Here is a 19,029-nt window from a genome sequence, read left to right as displayed (position 1 = left end):
TCCCATTTCCTTGTTCAGCACTCCGTGCAGTTCCTGCTCCACATGGGAGCTCGCAGCATCCAGTCCACCTCAAATCTCTCACAGTGTCTGTACCTGGGAAGACAAGGCTTAACAAAGCCACAGTAACATTAATACACATTAACAAAGTCACAACATTTGTACAAAGTACTGGCACCACAGTCATGCTTCTTCAGTCTTTGGCAGCTCCGGCCAGCCCTCAGAAATCCTCAGCAGCTCTGGCTGGCCCTCGGAAGTCTTCAGCACCATAAGCTCCATTCTCAAAATCAAAATCACTATATCCACCCTCCACGTGGCTTGCTCCAAGAAATTCTGTCTCAGTTTTCAATTCTTATTCCTCTTCTCAGTTCTTCTCAATTCTCAGTTCAGTCTTCAATCCAGCAGCAGCTGCCCTGCCTCCATGATGCTTACCCTTGGAAATTCTGGCTGTCCAGCTTGTGCTCTTCCTTATATGCGGTATTAGCTTCTCCCTGTTCAGCCCCTTGCTTCACATCAGCAACAGGAGTTCCCTGTTCAGCCCCTTCCTGTTATGTCAACAATAGGGGTTCATGCCTTCTATTTCTTTAACAGAGGCTTAATTTGAAACTAGGCTCTAAGTACCTCTCAGCTTGGCAATGCAAAGAGATCTTCAAATTTCCTTACTATTACAGGTGCCAGGCTCGAGTCAGGAAAACTCATCTTCCTGAGCTCAAATGTGGCCTCAGACACTTACTAGCTGTGTGACCCTGGGAAGTCACTTAACCCTGTTTGCCTCAGTTCCTCATCTGTAAAAGGATCTGCAGAAAGAAATGGCAAACCACTCCACTATCTCTGCCAAGAAAACCATAAAGGAGGTCATGAAGAGCCAGATTGGACCATCCGGATTAGATCAGGAAATAGAGGGAGTCTAAGCAAGAGAAGAGGAAGCTGAGATGACTCAGTGGATACCTTTGCCAAGAAAACCCCAAAACTTCCCAAGGAGTCAGACATGATTGAAATGACTGAACAACAAAAGGGGACGAGAGAGAGGAGGGAGGGAAACAGAAGCATCAAGTACAGACCCCTTTTTTACTGTGAAAGTAGATAGATAAGTAAATATAGACAAATAGAATTGCAAGGTCAGGTGAAGGGCTCATTTTTTCTTTTTAAGATAGGAAAAGATTTATGCATATTTGGAGGCTGAAGGGAACCTAAGGGGGAGAGAAAGATAGAAGATGCTGGAGTGCAGATAATTATGGGGAATCAGGTCCATAGTAGCTGCCTAGACATAAGGACCAATTTGCCTAGACAAAAGGGAACAACAGGAAGCCAGGGCTCCCAGATGCTCATTATTTCTACCTGCTGGCTTCCTTTATTAGAGAGAAAAACAGATCAGCAGCACAGGTTTTATTTTTAAATAGTTTTTAATAAATTCTAGTAAATGGTTGTAGGCTAGTTGAATGGATTAATTAATGAGGTGGTTTTTAATTGACATATGCCCCCTAAAAGATTTCTTTTTTAATCAGTGAGCTCAAATGACCTTCAGTCTCAGTTCACTGTTGAATTTCTGTTGCCTGTTTTTGGATGAGAACCAGGTGTTATATTGGGAACATTTGAATTTTGCCAATCCAAAGATCTTGATCATCTTCTGGGTATAAAGTCTTGTGCTCACTGCTCTGGAGGATGCAGGAAATTTAAGACAAGCAGCCTCCCCTTAGGGAGTTTACAGTCTGGTCATGGAGATAAGACTAGAACACAGGAAAAGTGAACGAACAATAGAAGGCTTTATGTGCTAAGTGCCAAATGTGAGACGGAGGCAGTAAGAGCTGGGGGAGTTCAGAGCTCGAGAGATAAGTATGGATTGTGATGGTCTTGCAGTTTTTGTGGGCCCTGAACTAGGCCTGGAAGGACAGGCAGAATTTGCATAGGTACTTTTACACAAAGTACTTGAGAGGGGAGAGGGAACAGACACATTGAGCCAAAGGGAGCTCTGAAATGGACATGACATGTTGGGAGGACAGTCTGACCATACAGAAATTCAGAAGTTGTTTTTGTTCTTGTATCCCTGTCCCTAGCAGGGTGGTCTTGCACATGATAGGTACTTGGTTGGGTCTGCATTGTTACTGAGCCCATTTATGATCATGGTCATCCATTCACTTATTCCTTCCACACATATTTATTGAGGACCTACTGTGTGTGAGACACTGTGCTCTACTATCTGTTTCAGCATTTCCATTTGGATATGTACAGCTACTTTGATCTCCAGTAATTTAGGTCACCACAATTAGACATGTATGTCATAATTCCACAGTGAGTAGAGATGCAAGAGGCAGGAAGAGCACAGTTTCTATATCCTGATATGCTTTAAAATATTAATATTTAAAAATACTGCATCTTAATACTTGACTCTTTATTCTTGTGGATTACCTGTGTGTTACTGAATTTCCATCACTTTTCATTAGCTTATCTGTTGCCTCCAAATTTAATTGTTCAGAGTCTAGTGGTTAGTATTTACTGTTCTGTTAGGTAAACAGATCTTCATTCAGATTTCAGTCAGGCATCACGTCAAATGACATGCTTGCCCTTTTCAACCTTACTTATTTCTGATTTCCATTTGAAATGTTCACAGTACATCTTGGTTATTCAGCACATTTTTGCCAAGATAAACAATTTAAAAAACTCCTTTCATTTGGATAGTGCTTTAATGTTTAGAGGGTATATGCATGTGTGTATGTGTGTATGTACATATATATACATACGTGTATATTGCATGTGTGTATGTTACCTCATTTGGTCCTCAGAACAGCCCTGTGAGGTAGACAAGGGAGGTACTGTTGTAATGCTTTTCAAATTGAGAAACTTGAAATTCACAGTTTAGTAATTTGCCCCAAATTTTACACTTCATAACAAGGTGAACTAGACTAGAACCCAGGTCCCCTGGTTCTCAACACCAGTATAGATTGCTCATTTGTCATTATTACTGTTCTAGAATTTCAAACTGCAATCAGGCTGAGATTCTTGTTTCCTTATATGGCATATTTATCCTTCTTCTATGTTTCTGGCTGCATATCTGTCTCCTCTCCTCTCCTTTCTTCTTCTTTCCTCTCTATATTTTCATGACATTTGTGATCCGCTGAGTTGTTTTTGTCTGTGGTTCCCCAATACTGGCTTTTGAGAAGCACTGAGTCAGGGTGTTCAGGGGAGAAATATTCTATCCCTGAATAATTATTAATCTTCAAGATACTGTGCAAGAGACCATTTCTTTTTAGACTGCCTGCTTTGAATAAATTATAGTTACAATAGCAGTCTTTTCCAATGTGGCTAGTCAGGGGGGTTGTTGCTTTGTAGATGGGAAATGTTAAGCTTGGAAAGTATCCCATTTTGCCTAGAAATGGTTAGAGTATGGGACACAGCTTTATTCTGGGTTTCCAGTCTCCATATTTCTTCTTCCTCCACCTAAGGGACAGATGTGGATATATTTAGATGTTCCAATACCATAGATAACCATCACTAAATGAGCTACAATTCTTTTTAATGAGTGGACCTTCTACTCATTTCCCCTGCTGTGTAATTTAATCTTTTTTATTTACAGAAATATTTTTGCTTTTCATACAGTCCACATGATCTCTTCTGATGGCCAAGATTGCTTTCAGCAATTCCTACTGTAAAAATATGAAATTAACACATCAGGTGAATTTCACACTCCCCCTTCCCAAGCCAGATTGATGTAAATTAAATTTCACATTAATCAGACAGAGAAACTTACAGCTACTATACTGTGGAAATTGATGATTTTCCCTCACTAGGGTAAGATAAGTGATCTTTGTGACATTCTGTATTTATAATGACTTGTAGTTTTCCTCCACAAAAGTCCTACTCTGATGCCTCACTGTGGCATGAGGGATGTAGGCCTGAATTCTTGAAGGCTTTGGAAGCAGAGCACAAGCTGTAGGAAATTCTACCTTGAGCATCATCCTGACAACAGACTGCCTACTGCATGGAGACCAGCCTGAGTCACCATTAGGCTGGTCACTGAGTGATGAATTCTTTGATCATGGCAACCCATTAAACAAAATATCCAAATGTACCTTCAGTCCTAAGCAACCACCTTCTATTTTTACAGTAGAAGATGATAAAAATCACACAATTTTTAGCCCTCCTATAAACATTAACTATTAGCACTTTAAATGTGATGTCCTTGTCCCATGGCTCAGCATATTACTGAAGGAACTGAACCACATAAAACTGAAAATATCATGTAAATAACTACCAGAGCTCCCATTTATTTCTGTACACCAAGGAAGTCAACTAGAAAGAAAGGTCTTGTATAGACCAAAATATTTATATGTAATACCACTTTTTGTAGTGGCAATTTCCTCCCCACTTCTCCCCTCCCATTGGAAAAACAAAACAAAACAAAACAAAATCCTTGAAACAAATACACACTCAAATAAAACAAATTCTCACATTGGTTAAGTTCAAACATTCATATCCCACTCATAAATCTAGTCCATTGCTTTATGTCAGGAAGTGGGCCGCATTCTAAATCATAGGTTTTCTGGAATTGTAGTTGACCTTAATTGTGTTGATCAGAAGTCTTAAGTTTTTTTTTAAATTGTTCATTTTTCTACTATTATAACAAATTGTTATCCTGATTCTTGCGTCCTTCACTCTGAATCAGTTCAAAGTGTGGTTCAAGTGACTCCTGATTCCCCTATCCCTTCCCCATTTTTATAGACTAATGCATATATCCCCAAATTACATGAGATAATTTTTCTCATTACTCCCCTTGTTTTCCCTAATATATCCTTTCTTTTCTTCTTTTAAATTAGTCAAAAGATAAAAAAAAAATATGCATACCTCACCCCATCTTATTTGACTTCCTCTTTGACTTCTGCTAACATCATGTTTCTCAGGGGATGCTTATATCATCTATGCCCTGGGCTGTGCTAATAACTATTTGACTTCCTGAGGGAGGAGAGGGGGGAAGTATACATGACAAATTTTTCCAGTTTAGTTGGCATTAATAACATTTTCTCCATCACTTTTTTAAGTTTAGACAATCAACAAACCAATAATCAGGCCCTGATTTGTAAACATTTGCAGATTTTCAAGGTGTAAAATCTTACACTGAAAATTTCTCTAGCATACTACTATCTCCACTCTTTCTCATTAGAATGCAGATACTTCATCCTTTTGAAGTCTTTTTCAATTGCTTGCTTGTATTTAACTTCTTATGTTTCTCTTTACTCCTATGTTTGTAATTCATATTTTCTACTCAGCTCTAACCTTTTCATCAGGAATACTCCTAGGTAAATTATTCTTAGTTGTAAACCTCTATCTTTTTTTTTAAGCAATTGGGGTTAAGTAACTTGCCCAAGGTTACACAGCCAATTTTTTTGTGTGGGTGTTAAGTATCTGAGGCCAGAACTGATCCTGGGTTTTATCGACTCAGGGGCTGGAGCTCTTACTCACTGCACCACCTAGAGGCCCCAAACCTCTATCTTTTGCCTTTTAGAATATTGTATTCCATACTGTCCCCTCCTTTATAGTGGTAGCTGCTAAATCGTATGTGATCCCAACTATCTTCTTGGTACCTGAATTAATTTTTTTTTCTGGCTGCTTAAAGTATTTTTTTTTAACCTGGAAGCTCTAGATTTTGTCTGTGACATTACTGGGAGTTTTCATTTTAGAGTTTCTTTCAGGAGATGACTAGTAGATTCTTTCTAGTTTCATTTGGCACCTCTGGTTCTAAGAGTTCTGAATAGATCTCCTTAATGATTTATTGAATGTCCATACTCTCTCTCTTTTTTTTTTTTGGCTATAGCTTTCAGGTAGTCCAGTCCAATGGTTCTTAAATTGTTTCTCTTTAATTTGTTTTCCAGGTCCATTGTATTTTTTTAAATACGGGATACTTTACATTCTCTTCTATTTTTTTTTCATCGTTTTACTTTGTTTTAATATCTTTTGGGTCATTGAGTTCAATTTGCTTCCAAAAACGTGTTATTTGGGTCAGGTTTTGCACCTATTATGCTAAGCTGTTAATACTCTTTCCATGTATCTCCTCTATAGCTCTCATTTTTTTTTAATTCTTTACTATCACTCTCATATATAAGATCATTTTTAAACTCTTGGATAACTTCTTCTAATTGATCTTAAGGACAAACTCTGGTGGGTTTTTTTTTTCAAACTATGTTTTTCTTTGGGACTTTTCTTGTAGGTATTTGGAGTTAATCTCTACTTCTGGGTTTGAGTCATGGGCATCCTTGGCCTCATAATAACCCTTTTATCTCTTTCTCATTTAGTCATGCTTCTGGTGATTTACTCTGGGCACCATTGGTGTTTCTGGCCTACCTGGGAGGTCTGAGGGCTGACTCTGAGATCCTGCCCTCTCTGGGAAACCATATACTGCTAGCCTAGGGCGAGGCAAGTCTGAGTCCCAGGTCAGCTCTGGGAATCTTCCCACTACTGTTTTATCTTGGTATGTGGGTGCTGAGTGTGTGCTCCAGGAATGCTTTGGGATATCCCAATTATTGGCCTAGTATGGGAGAAGGATCTGCTCTGGGTGCTGAGTCTATGTTCCAATCACCTCTGAGAGATGCCACTACTTCTGGTTTAAGATGAGAATTGAGTCCCTGATCAGTTCTGAAATCTTTGTGATACCTCTGAACTCTGGGCACTGAATCCATCGTTCCAACCCACTCCTACTCCATAGTTCTTTCTCTGGCCTTTTGCTGGTAGATCAGACTTGCGATCTTGATCTGAAAAGATGGCCCACTCTTTTGATTTGATTGCTTCTCCTTTGATTTCTTTACTAAAATTCAGCATTCATCTTGGTTCATTATTGCTGTAGTTGTTGGGGGAGCTGGGCTGTGTTATTTTCCCTTTCTCTTCCATATTGGCTGGTCTTCAACTTCACAGTGCTTTTAATGATCCCAAGCTGTTTCTTGACACACAATCCCAAATTTTTTAACAACCATATTCTTCTACTGTATATCAGTAAGACGTGGAACCCCAAAAGAATCAAAACCTTAGATTTCCCAAAGGAGAACAGGGAACTATATGGTAAATGTATGGATATAGATAGTACTAATGAAATGTGCATTTAAGAAGCGGCATAACAGATTTTTTTTTTAACTAGACCAGTGATTTTATCAGCATAAGAGTTCCCAGGGTAGAATTCCTCTGCCAAAGCAGATTGGTACCTCTTCTGCAATTTATTGTCTTAAAGAGGTGTCTGGGGCAGTGAGAAGTTGTCACTCAATAAACAAATATTAAGCATCTACTGTGTTCCAGGTGCTGTGCTAAGGCATGGGGATTCAAAGAAAGATAAGAGATAGCCCCTCATTCTCTAGAAGCTCACAATATAATGGGGGAGACAGCATGTAAACAACTATTTACAAACACACTATACACAGAATAAATTGGGAATAATCAAAAGAGGGGAGGTAATAGAATTTTTTTTGGAGGGTGGTTGGGGTTAAGTGACTTGCCCAGGGTCACATGGCTAGTTTTTGTGTTAAGTGTCTGAAGCCGGATTTGAACTCAGGTCCTCCTGACTCCAGGGCTGGTGCTCTATTCACTGTGCCACCTAGCCACCCAAAGTAATAGAATTCAGTGGCATTGGGAAAGGATTCTTAAAGAAAGTGAGATTTTAGCTGGGGCTTGAAAGAAGCCAGGGAAACCTGGAGTTGGAGATGAGGAGAGAGAGTATTCCATGCATGGGAGACAATCAGGGAAATGCCCCAAATGGGAATGATGTGTCCTGCTTGACAGCTGTTGAGGAAATCAGTGTTACTGGATCATAGAGAATATGGGGGGATGTGAGGTATAAAAAGACTGGAAAGGTAGGATGGGCCACATTATGAAGGGCTCCAAACACCAGAGGGAGAATTTTCTATTTGAGCCTGAAGGTGATAAGGAGTTTGTTGAGTGGCAGATGAAGAGTCATCACATGGTCAGACACTGTCTCTAGGAAGACCACTCTGACACTTCAGTGGGGGATGAACTGGAGTGGGGAAAGACTTGTGACAAGGAGACCAACTAGCAGGCTATTGATGACAGCAGTATCAGAGGGAAAAGGAGTGTATGCAGGAGATAAAATGAAGGTGAAATCAACAGGCCTTGGCAACAGATTGGATGTGGGGGGTGAGAGAGAATGCAAAGTCAAGGATGGCACCTAGTTTATAAACTTGGGGGACTGGGAAGATGGTGGTACCCTTAACCATAATAGTGCATTTGGGAAGAGGGAAAGGTTTGGGGGGAAATAAAATGAGTTCAGTTTTGGGCAAATAGAGTTCGAGATGACTATGGGGCATCTCTTGGCAGTTGGAGTTGGGACTCTGGAAGTTGGCAGAGAATTTAGGGGTAGATTTGAGAACTAACAGCATGAAGATGACAATAGAATTCATTGAAGTTGATGGAATCACCAAGTACAATAGTATAGGAGCAGAGAAGAGGGCCCAAGACAGAGCCCTGTGGAATATTTCACTGGTGAATGTGACTTGGATGAAGATCCAGCAAAGGAGACTGAGAAGGAACAATCTGGTATGTAGGAGAAGAGCCAGGAGAGAGTATTGTCACAAAAACACAAGAGATAAGAAAGTATCAAGGAGAAGGGGGTGATTGACAGTGCCAAAGGCTGGGGTGGGGGGGTCTAAAAGAATGAGAACTGAGAAAAGACCAATGGATTTGGTAAATAATAGATCATGAACATCTTTGGAGAGAACAGTTTTGGTTGAACAATGAAGTCAGAAGCTAGACTGTATAAAGTCAAGAAGACAGTGAGAGGAAAGAAAATGGAGGCTCCTATTGTAGACAACCTTCTCAAGGAGTTTAGCCAGAAAAGGGAGGAGAGATATGAGATAATAACTAATGAGGAAGAATGGATCAAGTGAGGGATTTTTAGGGAAAGGGGAGACAAGGGTATGTTCATAAGCAGTAGGGAAGCAGCCAGTAGAAAAGGAGAGACTGAAGATAAGTGAGAGTGGAGGTGATAGAGGAGGCAATTTCAGAAGAAGATGGGATGGAAGAGGATCACCTTTGCAGGTGGAGGCATTTGACTTGGCAAGAAAAAGGACCACCTCTCCATGTGAGACAGGGAGGAAGGAGAGCGGGACAGAGGGTATCTGGGTGTCATGAGATCAGGAGATGGGGAAAGAGAGAACTCCTGAAGAATGGCCTAGATTTTTTCAGTAAAACATATGTCAAGGTTACCTGAGAGCCATGGGTAGATTGGAGGAGGGATGAAAAGGTTTGGAAGAATCACAGTGGTAAAGTGGGAGAGTGGCTTAATTAGGGAGGTGTAGAAGGATTGCCTTCCAGCAGTGAGGGTCCATCTGAGGTTATAGAACACAAATTTGTATAGAACCAGTGAGCACAGTTTTGTGGTTTTCTTCAGCTTAATTCAACAGCACAGGTATCGAAACAGGTAGTGTCAGTGGTAGGAGCCATCTAAGGCTGAGGCTTGTTAGGAGAAGATGAGTGATATACTGCCTCGTCACCACCAAGAAGAGGAAAGTCTAGAGTTGGGCTGGTTCACCAAGAGGTCAAGAAGGGAGTAGAGTATAGCTAGTATGGGGGTGATGGCTTAGGAAAGAACTGAGGGGTTGAAGGATTGGAGGTCACAGTGTGGATGAAGAACGGGGTTTAGGATTATCAGACTGAGGGAATGAGGGGGTGGAGGAGTAGGTTATGGGAAGTGAAAAAGCTGAAGAAAGGTGATACTAGGGTGTTTGAGGGGGAGTATATAGATATAAATATATTGAAGTCTCCTCATTTGAAGGCAGGAGTTATAAGGAGGAGAGGAAAACTATGAACCAAGAGCTGAATTCATCGAGGAAAGAAGAATTTCCTGGAGATCTGTAGACAAACAGCTACCAGGATTTTAATTGGGTGGTAGATAGGGATTGAGTTCAGTGACTTAACAAACTCAGGGGCTCCCTATTAACTCTAGAATCAAATGGTATTTAATTTTTATTTCATCCTTTAAAATTGTTTGTATATATTTTATTTTATGGTGATAATAATTATTGGTAAAGTAGTACATGTGTCTTAATAATAAATATGTACATATTGACTTAGGCATATGCATAAGCATGCAGTATTTAAATATGACAGGCCTACAGTCAGGAAGATTCTTCCTGAGTTCAAATCTAACCTCCAACACTTAGTAGCTGTGTGACACTGAGCAAGTTACTTAACCCTGTTTTACTTTGTTTTTTTGTATTTATTTAGTATTTAATTTTTCCCCAGTTACATGTAAAAACAATTCTTACATTTGTTTTTAAAACTTTGAGTTCCAAATTTTCTTCCTTCCTCCCTCTCCACTCCATTGAGAAGGCAAGCAATTCCATATAGATTATATATGGAATTGCTTGCAAAAAGATTATATATGGAATTGCTTGCAAAAATTGTCATGCAAAAACTCATCCATAATAGTCATGCTGTGAAAGAAAATATAGACCAAAAAAAAAAAAAAGAAAGAAAAATAAAGTTTGAAAAAGGGGGCAGCTAGGTGATTCAGTGAATAGAGCTCTGGCCCTGAAGGCAGTAGGACCTGAGTTCAAATTTTTCCTCAGACAATTGACACTTACTGTGTGACCTTGGGCAAATCACTTCACCTCGATTGCTTTGCCTTCCCCCCTCAAAAAAAAAAAAGGAAAAAAAGTTTTTTAAAAGTATGCTTCAATCTGTATTCAGATACCCTCAGTTCTTTCTCTGGGGATAAATAGGATTTTTCATCCTAAATCCTTCAGAGTTGTCATGGATTGTTGTATTGCTGAGAATAGCTAAGTCATTCACAGCAGATCACCTTACAATACTGCTGTTACTTTGTACCCAGTACATTTCATTTTGCATCAGCCCATGCATATCTTTCCAGGTTTTTCTGAGAGCATCCTGCTCATCATTTCTTTAGTATCATACTATTCCATCATAATTACATACCACAACTTGTTCGGCCATTTTCTAATTGATATGCATCCCCTCACTTCCTAATTCTTTACCCCCAGAAAAGAGCTGGAATAAATATTTTTGTACATATAGGTCCCTTTCCTTTTTGGTTTTTAGCTCTTTTGTGATACAGACCTAGTAATGGTATTGATATGTCAAAGGGTATACACAGTTTTATAGCACTTTGGGCATAGTTCCAAATTGCTCTATAGAATGGTTTAATCAATTCACAACTCCAACTACAATCCATTAATGTCTCATTTTTCCCCCATCCCTCCAACATAAGTCATTTACCTTTTCTGTACTATTAGTTCATCTAATAGGTATGAGGTAGTACCTCAGACCTGTTTTAATTTGCATTTCTCCAATCAGTAGTGAGTTAGAATATTTTTATATGGCTATAGATAACTTTAATTACTTCATCTGAAAACTGATTATATCTTTTGATCATTTATCAATTGGGGAATGGCTCTTATTTTTATAAATTTGACACAGTTATCTATATGATAGAGAAATGAGGCCTTTATCAGAGAAACTTGCTTCAAACTTTTTTTTCACAGTTACTATTGCTAACTGTATTTTCCTCTATCCTATTTCCCCTACCCCTGTTTATTCTCTTTTCTCTCCCTTTTCTTATTCTCTTCCCCTTCTATTTTCCAGTAAGGGTAAGAGAGATTTCTATACCCCATTGCCTGTGTATTTTATTTCCCAGTTACATGTAAAAACAATTTTTAAAATTTGTTTTTAAAACTTTGAGTTCCAAATTCTCTCCTTTCCTCCCCCACTTAACCCTGTTTGCCTTAGTTTCTTCATCTGTAAAATGAGCTGGAGAAGGAAATGACAAACTCTTCCAGTATCTTTACCAAGAAAACCCCAAATGGAGTCACAAAGAGTTGGACATAGTCAAAAAATGACTGAACAACAACAAATTTAAAAATGTAGCATACTCAAAAATGCTGTAATGATAGGAGTGCATGAACAAAACGTTTGGGGACCCTTTGGTCTGGTGTATTGTGAACAGTAGTTCTAATAGACCCTACTTACCTTTAGAGACATTTTCTTTATTTGGCAAAGCTCAAAGCAACTATAATGTAATATAGCAAATATTTATTAAGTGTAACTCTAGCCTAGAAAATGGAGTATATAAAATTTATGTAAGAAATGGTCCCAGTCTTTAAGGAGTTTTGTTATCAATTAGAAGGCTCAGGCAAGGCTTCATAAAGGAGTTGGGCTTTATAGGAATTCAACAAACTAAGAGAAAGACTGTTCCCAAGGATAAGGAATAACCTGAGTAAATGTGCCAAGCTGTAAGAATGCTTTATTTATATTGAGGGGACAGAGAAGTCTATTTTCTTTGTGAAGCTTTGGCCAAATTACTGTTGTCCTCTATTATCTATTTTAAAAACACATTAGCAATCAGTAAATATTAGTAATAATTAGTAATTTATTTTAAAAGCATATTAGTAAATAATTAGTAATTGTTTTTCATCTTCTCTAAGCATCTTTACTGTATCTGAACATCTCTTCCCTCTTACTTTTCTTTTTAAAAATATTAGATGACTAATTATGAAATTCTTACCTATTCCTATCCCTAAGGGCTATTACCAAGATGGGGCAAATGGAGCTTTGCTTAAAGATTTTGAAATGTAGAGGGTGCTGATAGCATTTGTACTCTTTCAGCAGGTAGAAACAACGGAGTTTAGCACCTAGTCAGCAAAAATAATTGGTAAAAATGAGAAATTGGCATATGATATATTTCCTAACCCTGCTGCTCCACCAAAGCTACGTAGCTTTGCCTTTCCCTATTCCCTCCCCTTCATTGGACTCCCATTAGCTTCTTAGTGGCCCAGATTTCTGTCTCTCCCCTAAACACCATTATTGGGGCAATACCCTAGACTTATTCTCTCTTTCCAGCCTTGTCCTAAAGTCAGATCTCTACCCAACACCCACCTTCACTCTTGAATTTACCTTCAAAAGTTGATTTGAGAATGTCTTTTACCCTGCTTGCCTCAGGGTATATTTTAGGGGGCACTAAAATTCTAGGTACTGTTCTCCCTACCCCTCTTTTATTACAAGTTATTTTGCAGGAATCACAAACTACTTTTAAATACATTTATATGACCTGTTCCAGTAAATCAATTACCCTTTTCACAGAGTTAATATCTTAATGGCCCTATACTTCCAGCAAGAGAATTAAGCTGAGGGGAATATATAAGATGATCCAGGATAGCACAGTATGAAAGAATGAGTTGCAACTAGGATGGACATGTGTTTTATGCGATCTCTTTATGAACATAAAACTGAGTTTCAGCACCTTTATGCCTTATTATCTAGAAAACAACAACTGGCAACAGATTTCAACCAGAGGAGAATTTTAAGAGACTCCTTTATACAATGGCAACACTTATGTAGAAAAGAAACTGGAAGGAGAGAGCTAGAATTGAAGAAAGAAGAAACTCGGAAGAAAATGGATGAGCTGCTGAAAGCAGCATCCCTGGGGAAACTTAGTTCAGATGAATCTTGTGACATAAGGAATGAGGAGAAAAGGAAGTCCCAAAATTCATCTACAAGAAAAGAAGAGGTATTTTTTAGCTTATTTATTTTATTTTTTACACTTAAATTTTGGCTTTGTGTGATAGTGTGTGGGGTACCTGGAAGTCCAATCAGTTACCTTAGGAAATCCTTTCAACATTTAACGAAAGATTTCAGATTTCTTTGCCTACTTCTCTTAAAAGTGAAAGTGGTCTTGTTTAAATTGTTAAAATTGTTTAAGGTATATTAATTCACTGAAAACATTGTTAAATTGTTCATTTCTTGAACTTAAACATCTCCAAAAAACTGAAACCAGGAAGAGAAAATCTCATCAATAAAAGCTAATGCTATCAAAAAAAAAGGCAAATGAAAATAAAAGGTTATAATATTCTACATAGGTAACCAAAGAAATCATAATATTCTGCCAGATGAAGACTATAACTCACGCCAATGAGAATGTGGAATCTTTAGAGGTTCATTAATTATGTAATTATAGGAAGTGGTTTACTAAGAACACTTAAGTATGCTAAAAATTGTGCCTTAAAAATGTTCAAAATTATCAGTTGGATGACGGGTGATTTTCTCTAATTAAGCCAGATTGCTTGGCCTTGTATTATTAAGAACAATCTGTACCATTATGTTTTTTTTTTAATTCTTAGCTTTACAACTAAAAAAGTCATCATAATCCAAAAGAAATCTTGTGGCTGTACTTCAAGCTTTTACTCAATCTTGCTGAGTTAATAATATATCATTACCACAGAGTTTAAAAAAACCTTAAAACATAAACTCAGCTTGTTGCTAAATTTTGCAAACAGGTGTCACTATTCCTAGGAATAACTGTCCTCTGACATTTCTGAAATGAAGTTACATGCAAAGTTCTGAATCACATGGTAAACTTCCACACAGAATATCTTTTTACCTCATTTGGGTCTTTAGAAAAGACCTCATCAAAATTATTTTTAAGCACAGGGCCTGGCAGCACAATGATTAGAAATTCACTCATAAGGTAGTTTATTGTCTCCTACCTTTCTCCCACTACCACAGAGGGCAGACACAAAAACTGGTCAGACATCGGACTATGTGGAAACAAAGCATTTCAGAAGAACATCTTTAATTACAAGATTATTTTGGCAGTAGATAAGTTCACTGGGGAGATTTTCTTTCCTTCCCTTTCACCCTCTTCCTGGAACGAAATCTTAAAGCCCCAAGCTTTTGAATGAGATAATACATGCTAAGTGTTTGACACACGTAAAGCACCATGAAAGGATACTATTAAGTACCATGGTTACATGATAGACATGCTGAGTTAGCCACCTCTAGCTGAAAAAATGGATGATTCAAGAGAATGGGGAAGCAGTGCGATAGAATGAAAAGAATTCCAGATTTGGAGTTAGAGGGCCTGGCTTGAAATTCTGGCTTTGTCACAGGCTGCCTGCATGACTTTGAGCAAGCCCCTCAACCTTTCTGGGCTTCATCTTCTCCATTTGTAGAATGACGACATTATACCTGAACAATCTCTACGCTTCCTTCCATTTCTAAGTCTGAAACCTTAAGTCTGCAGACCCCAGTGACCCCTCAAACTTTAGACACTCATCTTATTTCTGAAGACTCTCATTCTACAATACTGTTAGCCTGCTTTATGGTAACAAATTGGTGATGTAGCTTCACTTGTCCTCACCCCCAATTTTGACATGCTATTGTACTTTAATGATTCATTAACTCCTTAGAATCCCTTGACCCATTACACTTACGGCATTCCCAACCTGCAAATCCTCATTTTGTGTGACTCCCACCATCTGGTTTCTTAACTCTGGTTCCAGGACTGCTGAGCATCAATGGGGAAAATTGCAGAAGGAAGATGACTTCACCTTCTGGGCCCTCGGTCCTGCTCCACAATCCTCTTACTCTGTTTTATAGACGCTCTGTGTGACTTATTCCCACTTTTTGTTCCAAAATTCTTCTTTCCATGGGACAGTTAGGTGGTACAGTGAATAGAGCACCAACCCTAGCTCTGAGTTCAAATGTGACCTCAGACACTTGACACATTTACTAGCTGTGTGACCTTGGACAAGTCACTTGCACAAGCCCTGCCATTCCCCTTCCAAAGAAAATTCTTCTTTCCTCTCCTTCCCCTCCTGAGCTTTCCCTCCCCATCTCTCACATTTAGAGCAGACAACTTCACTAAGAAAACCAAGGCAATCCCCAGCCTACCTCCTCCCATCCTCAAAACTTCTCAAAATCATCACCTACTCCCTCTTTTCCTTTGGTCATAGAAGAAAATGTATTTCTGTTTTTTACTAATCTTTTAAACCCCTTCCTTCCCATCTCTTTCCAGAAGCTATCTCCTCTCTTTCATGGATCTTCAGTATTTCCTTCACCACTGGGCTGTGTTCACCAACATGCTTAAGTTTACTCAAACTTAAAAAAGTATTAAAAAGTATTTTTACCTTTAAAAGCCCAATCAGCTGTTGTCCCATTTTCCTTCTCACTATCAAACTTCTTGAAAAATAAATTGTCTCTGCTGAATACAGCAACTTCTTCATCACTTATTTTTTCTTCAGCCTCTTGCAATCTGGCTTCTTGCACCCTGCATTCTGCTGAAGCTACTTTCACTGAAGACATCCTGATCAACAAATTCAACGACCTTTTTTCAGTTCTCAAACACTTTAACCTCTTGGCAGCTCTTAAAACTGATGAATTTTGAAATGTACTCTGTCAAAGTGGTAAGAATGCTGAACTTAGATTCAGGAGAGACCTGCATTTGAATCCCACCTCTGACACTTACTAGCTGTGTGACCCCAAGAAAAGTTACTTCATCTCTGTAAACCTTAGTTTCCTCATCTGTAATATAGGAGTAATATGCATTAGTATTACTGTAGTATGCTCTCCAGTTTGTGGTGAGATGTAAATACAATCATACATATGAAACATTTTGTGAACCTTAAAGTGCCATGAAAATATCAGCTACTAATAACCATTCCTTCCTCCTGGATACTGTCTCTCTTTACTTGACTTCATAAATACCCCATTCTCTTGGTTCTTTTCCAGTCTCTGAAACCACTCCTTTCTCTCCTTTGCTGACTTCCTGTTTCTGAACCCTTAATGTGGTTGTTCCCCAAGGGTCTTTACTTTGCCCTTTTCTCTTTTCTCTCTACAATCTCTCCTTTGGCAACCAATCCCACTCATTCCACAGTTTCAATTCCCCCCTCTAAGCAGATAGCATATGTATATATTGTGTGTATGGATGTGTGTATGATTGTTTGTGTATACACATATTTACAGAGAGAGGCCAGAAATTTGGTGGAATGGTGCCCTCTTCCTACATGTCAGCAGCAGGAGACTAGAAAGATAGTCTTTTCTTGCTGAGAGGAGATATGTGTGTGTGTGTATTTATGTATGTTTCTGCTTATCTCTGCTGCACTCCACACTTGTAGCTCCAATTACATTGGGGATGTTTTCACATTGATATTCCATTTGCACCTCAAACTCAACGTGACCCAAGTTCCAACATACTTAGAGGAGAGAGCCTTCCATCTTGACATACACATCTCCTGCCTGTTCTGCATGGGTATACTACCTGATCTCTGACTTCCCTTGGGATTGTGACTTGGAGAGGTGGCCACCATCATGTACTATGTCTCTCCAGCCTTCTGTGGGAAAGGGAAAAGTGCCATTCCATCATACCAGTCACCCATTATCAAGGTATGGGGAAAGGGCCTGGTTTCCTGCCTTGAGGAAGGAGATTATAACCATTCGTTCTCTTCTAAGTTCTTGCTCCTTCACTTGAACTGCCCAAGGCTCTGAAAGGATTCAACCCTTAGGTTATACTATTTGAAAATCTCTCTAAATTTTTCACGTAATTATTAACAAACTTCCAACTGGTCATACTCTCCATATCCCAATGATTCTAAACCCCTATAGCTCATCATCCAAACCACATTCCCCATCCTAATTCCTTATTCTCAATTGCCTTAACATACTCCCCAAAGTCCATACTTTCACATGTGCCCTCTTGAATGCCTATTCTCTAAGAAGCAAACTTGATTTCCTCATAAATCCCTTTCCTTTCCCATTCCTTCCATCTTTTGCCTCTGCTAAGACCTGGCTGCCTCCTAATGACATAGTTTCCCTGACCCTTTTCAGCATTGGCTGCTCTTTCACTCATTCTCATCAACTCATTGGTTGAGGTAGGGGAGTTGGAATATTCCTTATTCCCCATTGCCACTTTCAACTTTTCTCTTTATCACCATCACTTAGTAACCTCTCCTCCTTTGAGGTCTACACAGTCCACACCAACTACCCAATCAAAATCCTGGTAGCTGTTGTCTTCAGACCTCCAAAATACTCCCCTTCCTTTCTCAATGAGTTCAGTACTTGACTCAATCTTTCTCTCCTCTCCAACTTCCTCTTACTAGGGAATTTCAACATCTCTATTGATATACTCTCAAACACCTGAACATCCAAGTTCCTGAAATTACTGATTTCCCATCTCAGACACCCACAAAGTTTATTATACCCTTGATCTGTCAGACTCCCACAAATGCACCTCCTCCATGTTTATGGACTCTTAAATTCCATTATCTCATCACAATCTATTAGCTTTTTCATCAAGGCTATGCTTTCTCATACCAAATTCTGCTCGTCCTCCATACTACAACCTCTAATCCCTCAAACCCTCATCTCTCAGGCAATCAACCCTGCACTAACCACACTCTCCTCCTTTCCCCATTGTGACCCCTTGGTGAACCAGTCCAACATTTCTTTTAAATCCCTTGCCCTTTTATCATATCACCAATTGTGCCCTGTCAAGCATGAGCCTTGGATGACTCCTGCCATTCACTACCTTTGCTCCTACACAGGTGCTGCTGAAAGAGCCTGGAGAAAATCATGCAGCCATTCTACCTGGATCCATTGCAAAATTTATGTTGCATAATATCAACTAGGCCCACATTGCTACTAGGAAATCTTTCTATACTTCTGCAATTAACTCACTATTCCATTGACATTGGCTCTTGCAAACATTTCTTCTCCCACCCCAAAACGTCCCATGACTACTTCTCCCCACACTCAACTGAGAACCTTGCCCCATATTTTAGTTTTTTTTCAATTACATGTAAAGACAATTTTTAACATTTTTTAATATAAAATTTTGAGTTTCAAATTTTCTCCCTACCTCCTCCCTAAGATGGTAAGCATTTTGATATGTTATATATGTGCAATCATGTAAAACATATATCCACATTAGTTATGTTGTAAAAGAAGGAACAGAACAAAAGGAAAAAACCACCAAAAAATAAAATGAAAACAATATGCTTCAGCCTTTATTCAGACTCCATCAGTTCTTTGTCTGGATGTGAATAGCATTTTCTGTCCCGAGTCTTTTGGATTTGTCTTGGATCGTTGTATTGCTGTGAAGAACTAAGTCAATCATAGTTGATCATCTTACAATGTTCTTGCCCCATATTTTAGTGAAAAAAAAAAAAAGAAACCATTCACCAAGAGCTCCCTTTTCTCCCCTCCTTTTCATCTCATATCATCACTCATATGTCTTCTTGTCACTATCTCCTC

The 19,029-nt window shown here is 38.9% G+C and overlaps 1 protein-coding gene across 1 annotated transcript in view; it reads left to right on the top strand.

Moving 5' to 3' along the window:
- Window positions 1–19,029, top strand: part of CCDC191 (coiled-coil domain containing 191) — a 100,560-nt gene that overhangs the window by 48,557 nt on the left and 32,974 nt on the right. Inside the window, exon 9 of the mRNA XM_069069908.1 lies at window positions 13,264–13,510. Within this exon, the coding sequence (XP_068926009.1) occupies window positions 13,264–13,510 (247 nt within the window). The remainder of the gene's footprint in view (window positions 1–13,263; window positions 13,511–19,029) is intronic.

Source organism: Petaurus breviceps, unplaced genomic scaffold, assembly GCF_028583685.1.
Source record: "Petaurus breviceps papuanus isolate PSGF00001 unplaced genomic scaffold, PetGlider_PUasm1.0 90792, whole genome shotgun sequence".
Taxonomy (NCBI): Eukaryota; Metazoa; Chordata; class Mammalia; order Diprotodontia; family Petauridae; genus Petaurus; species Petaurus breviceps.
This window is presented reverse-complemented; position numbering and strand designations above follow the sequence as displayed.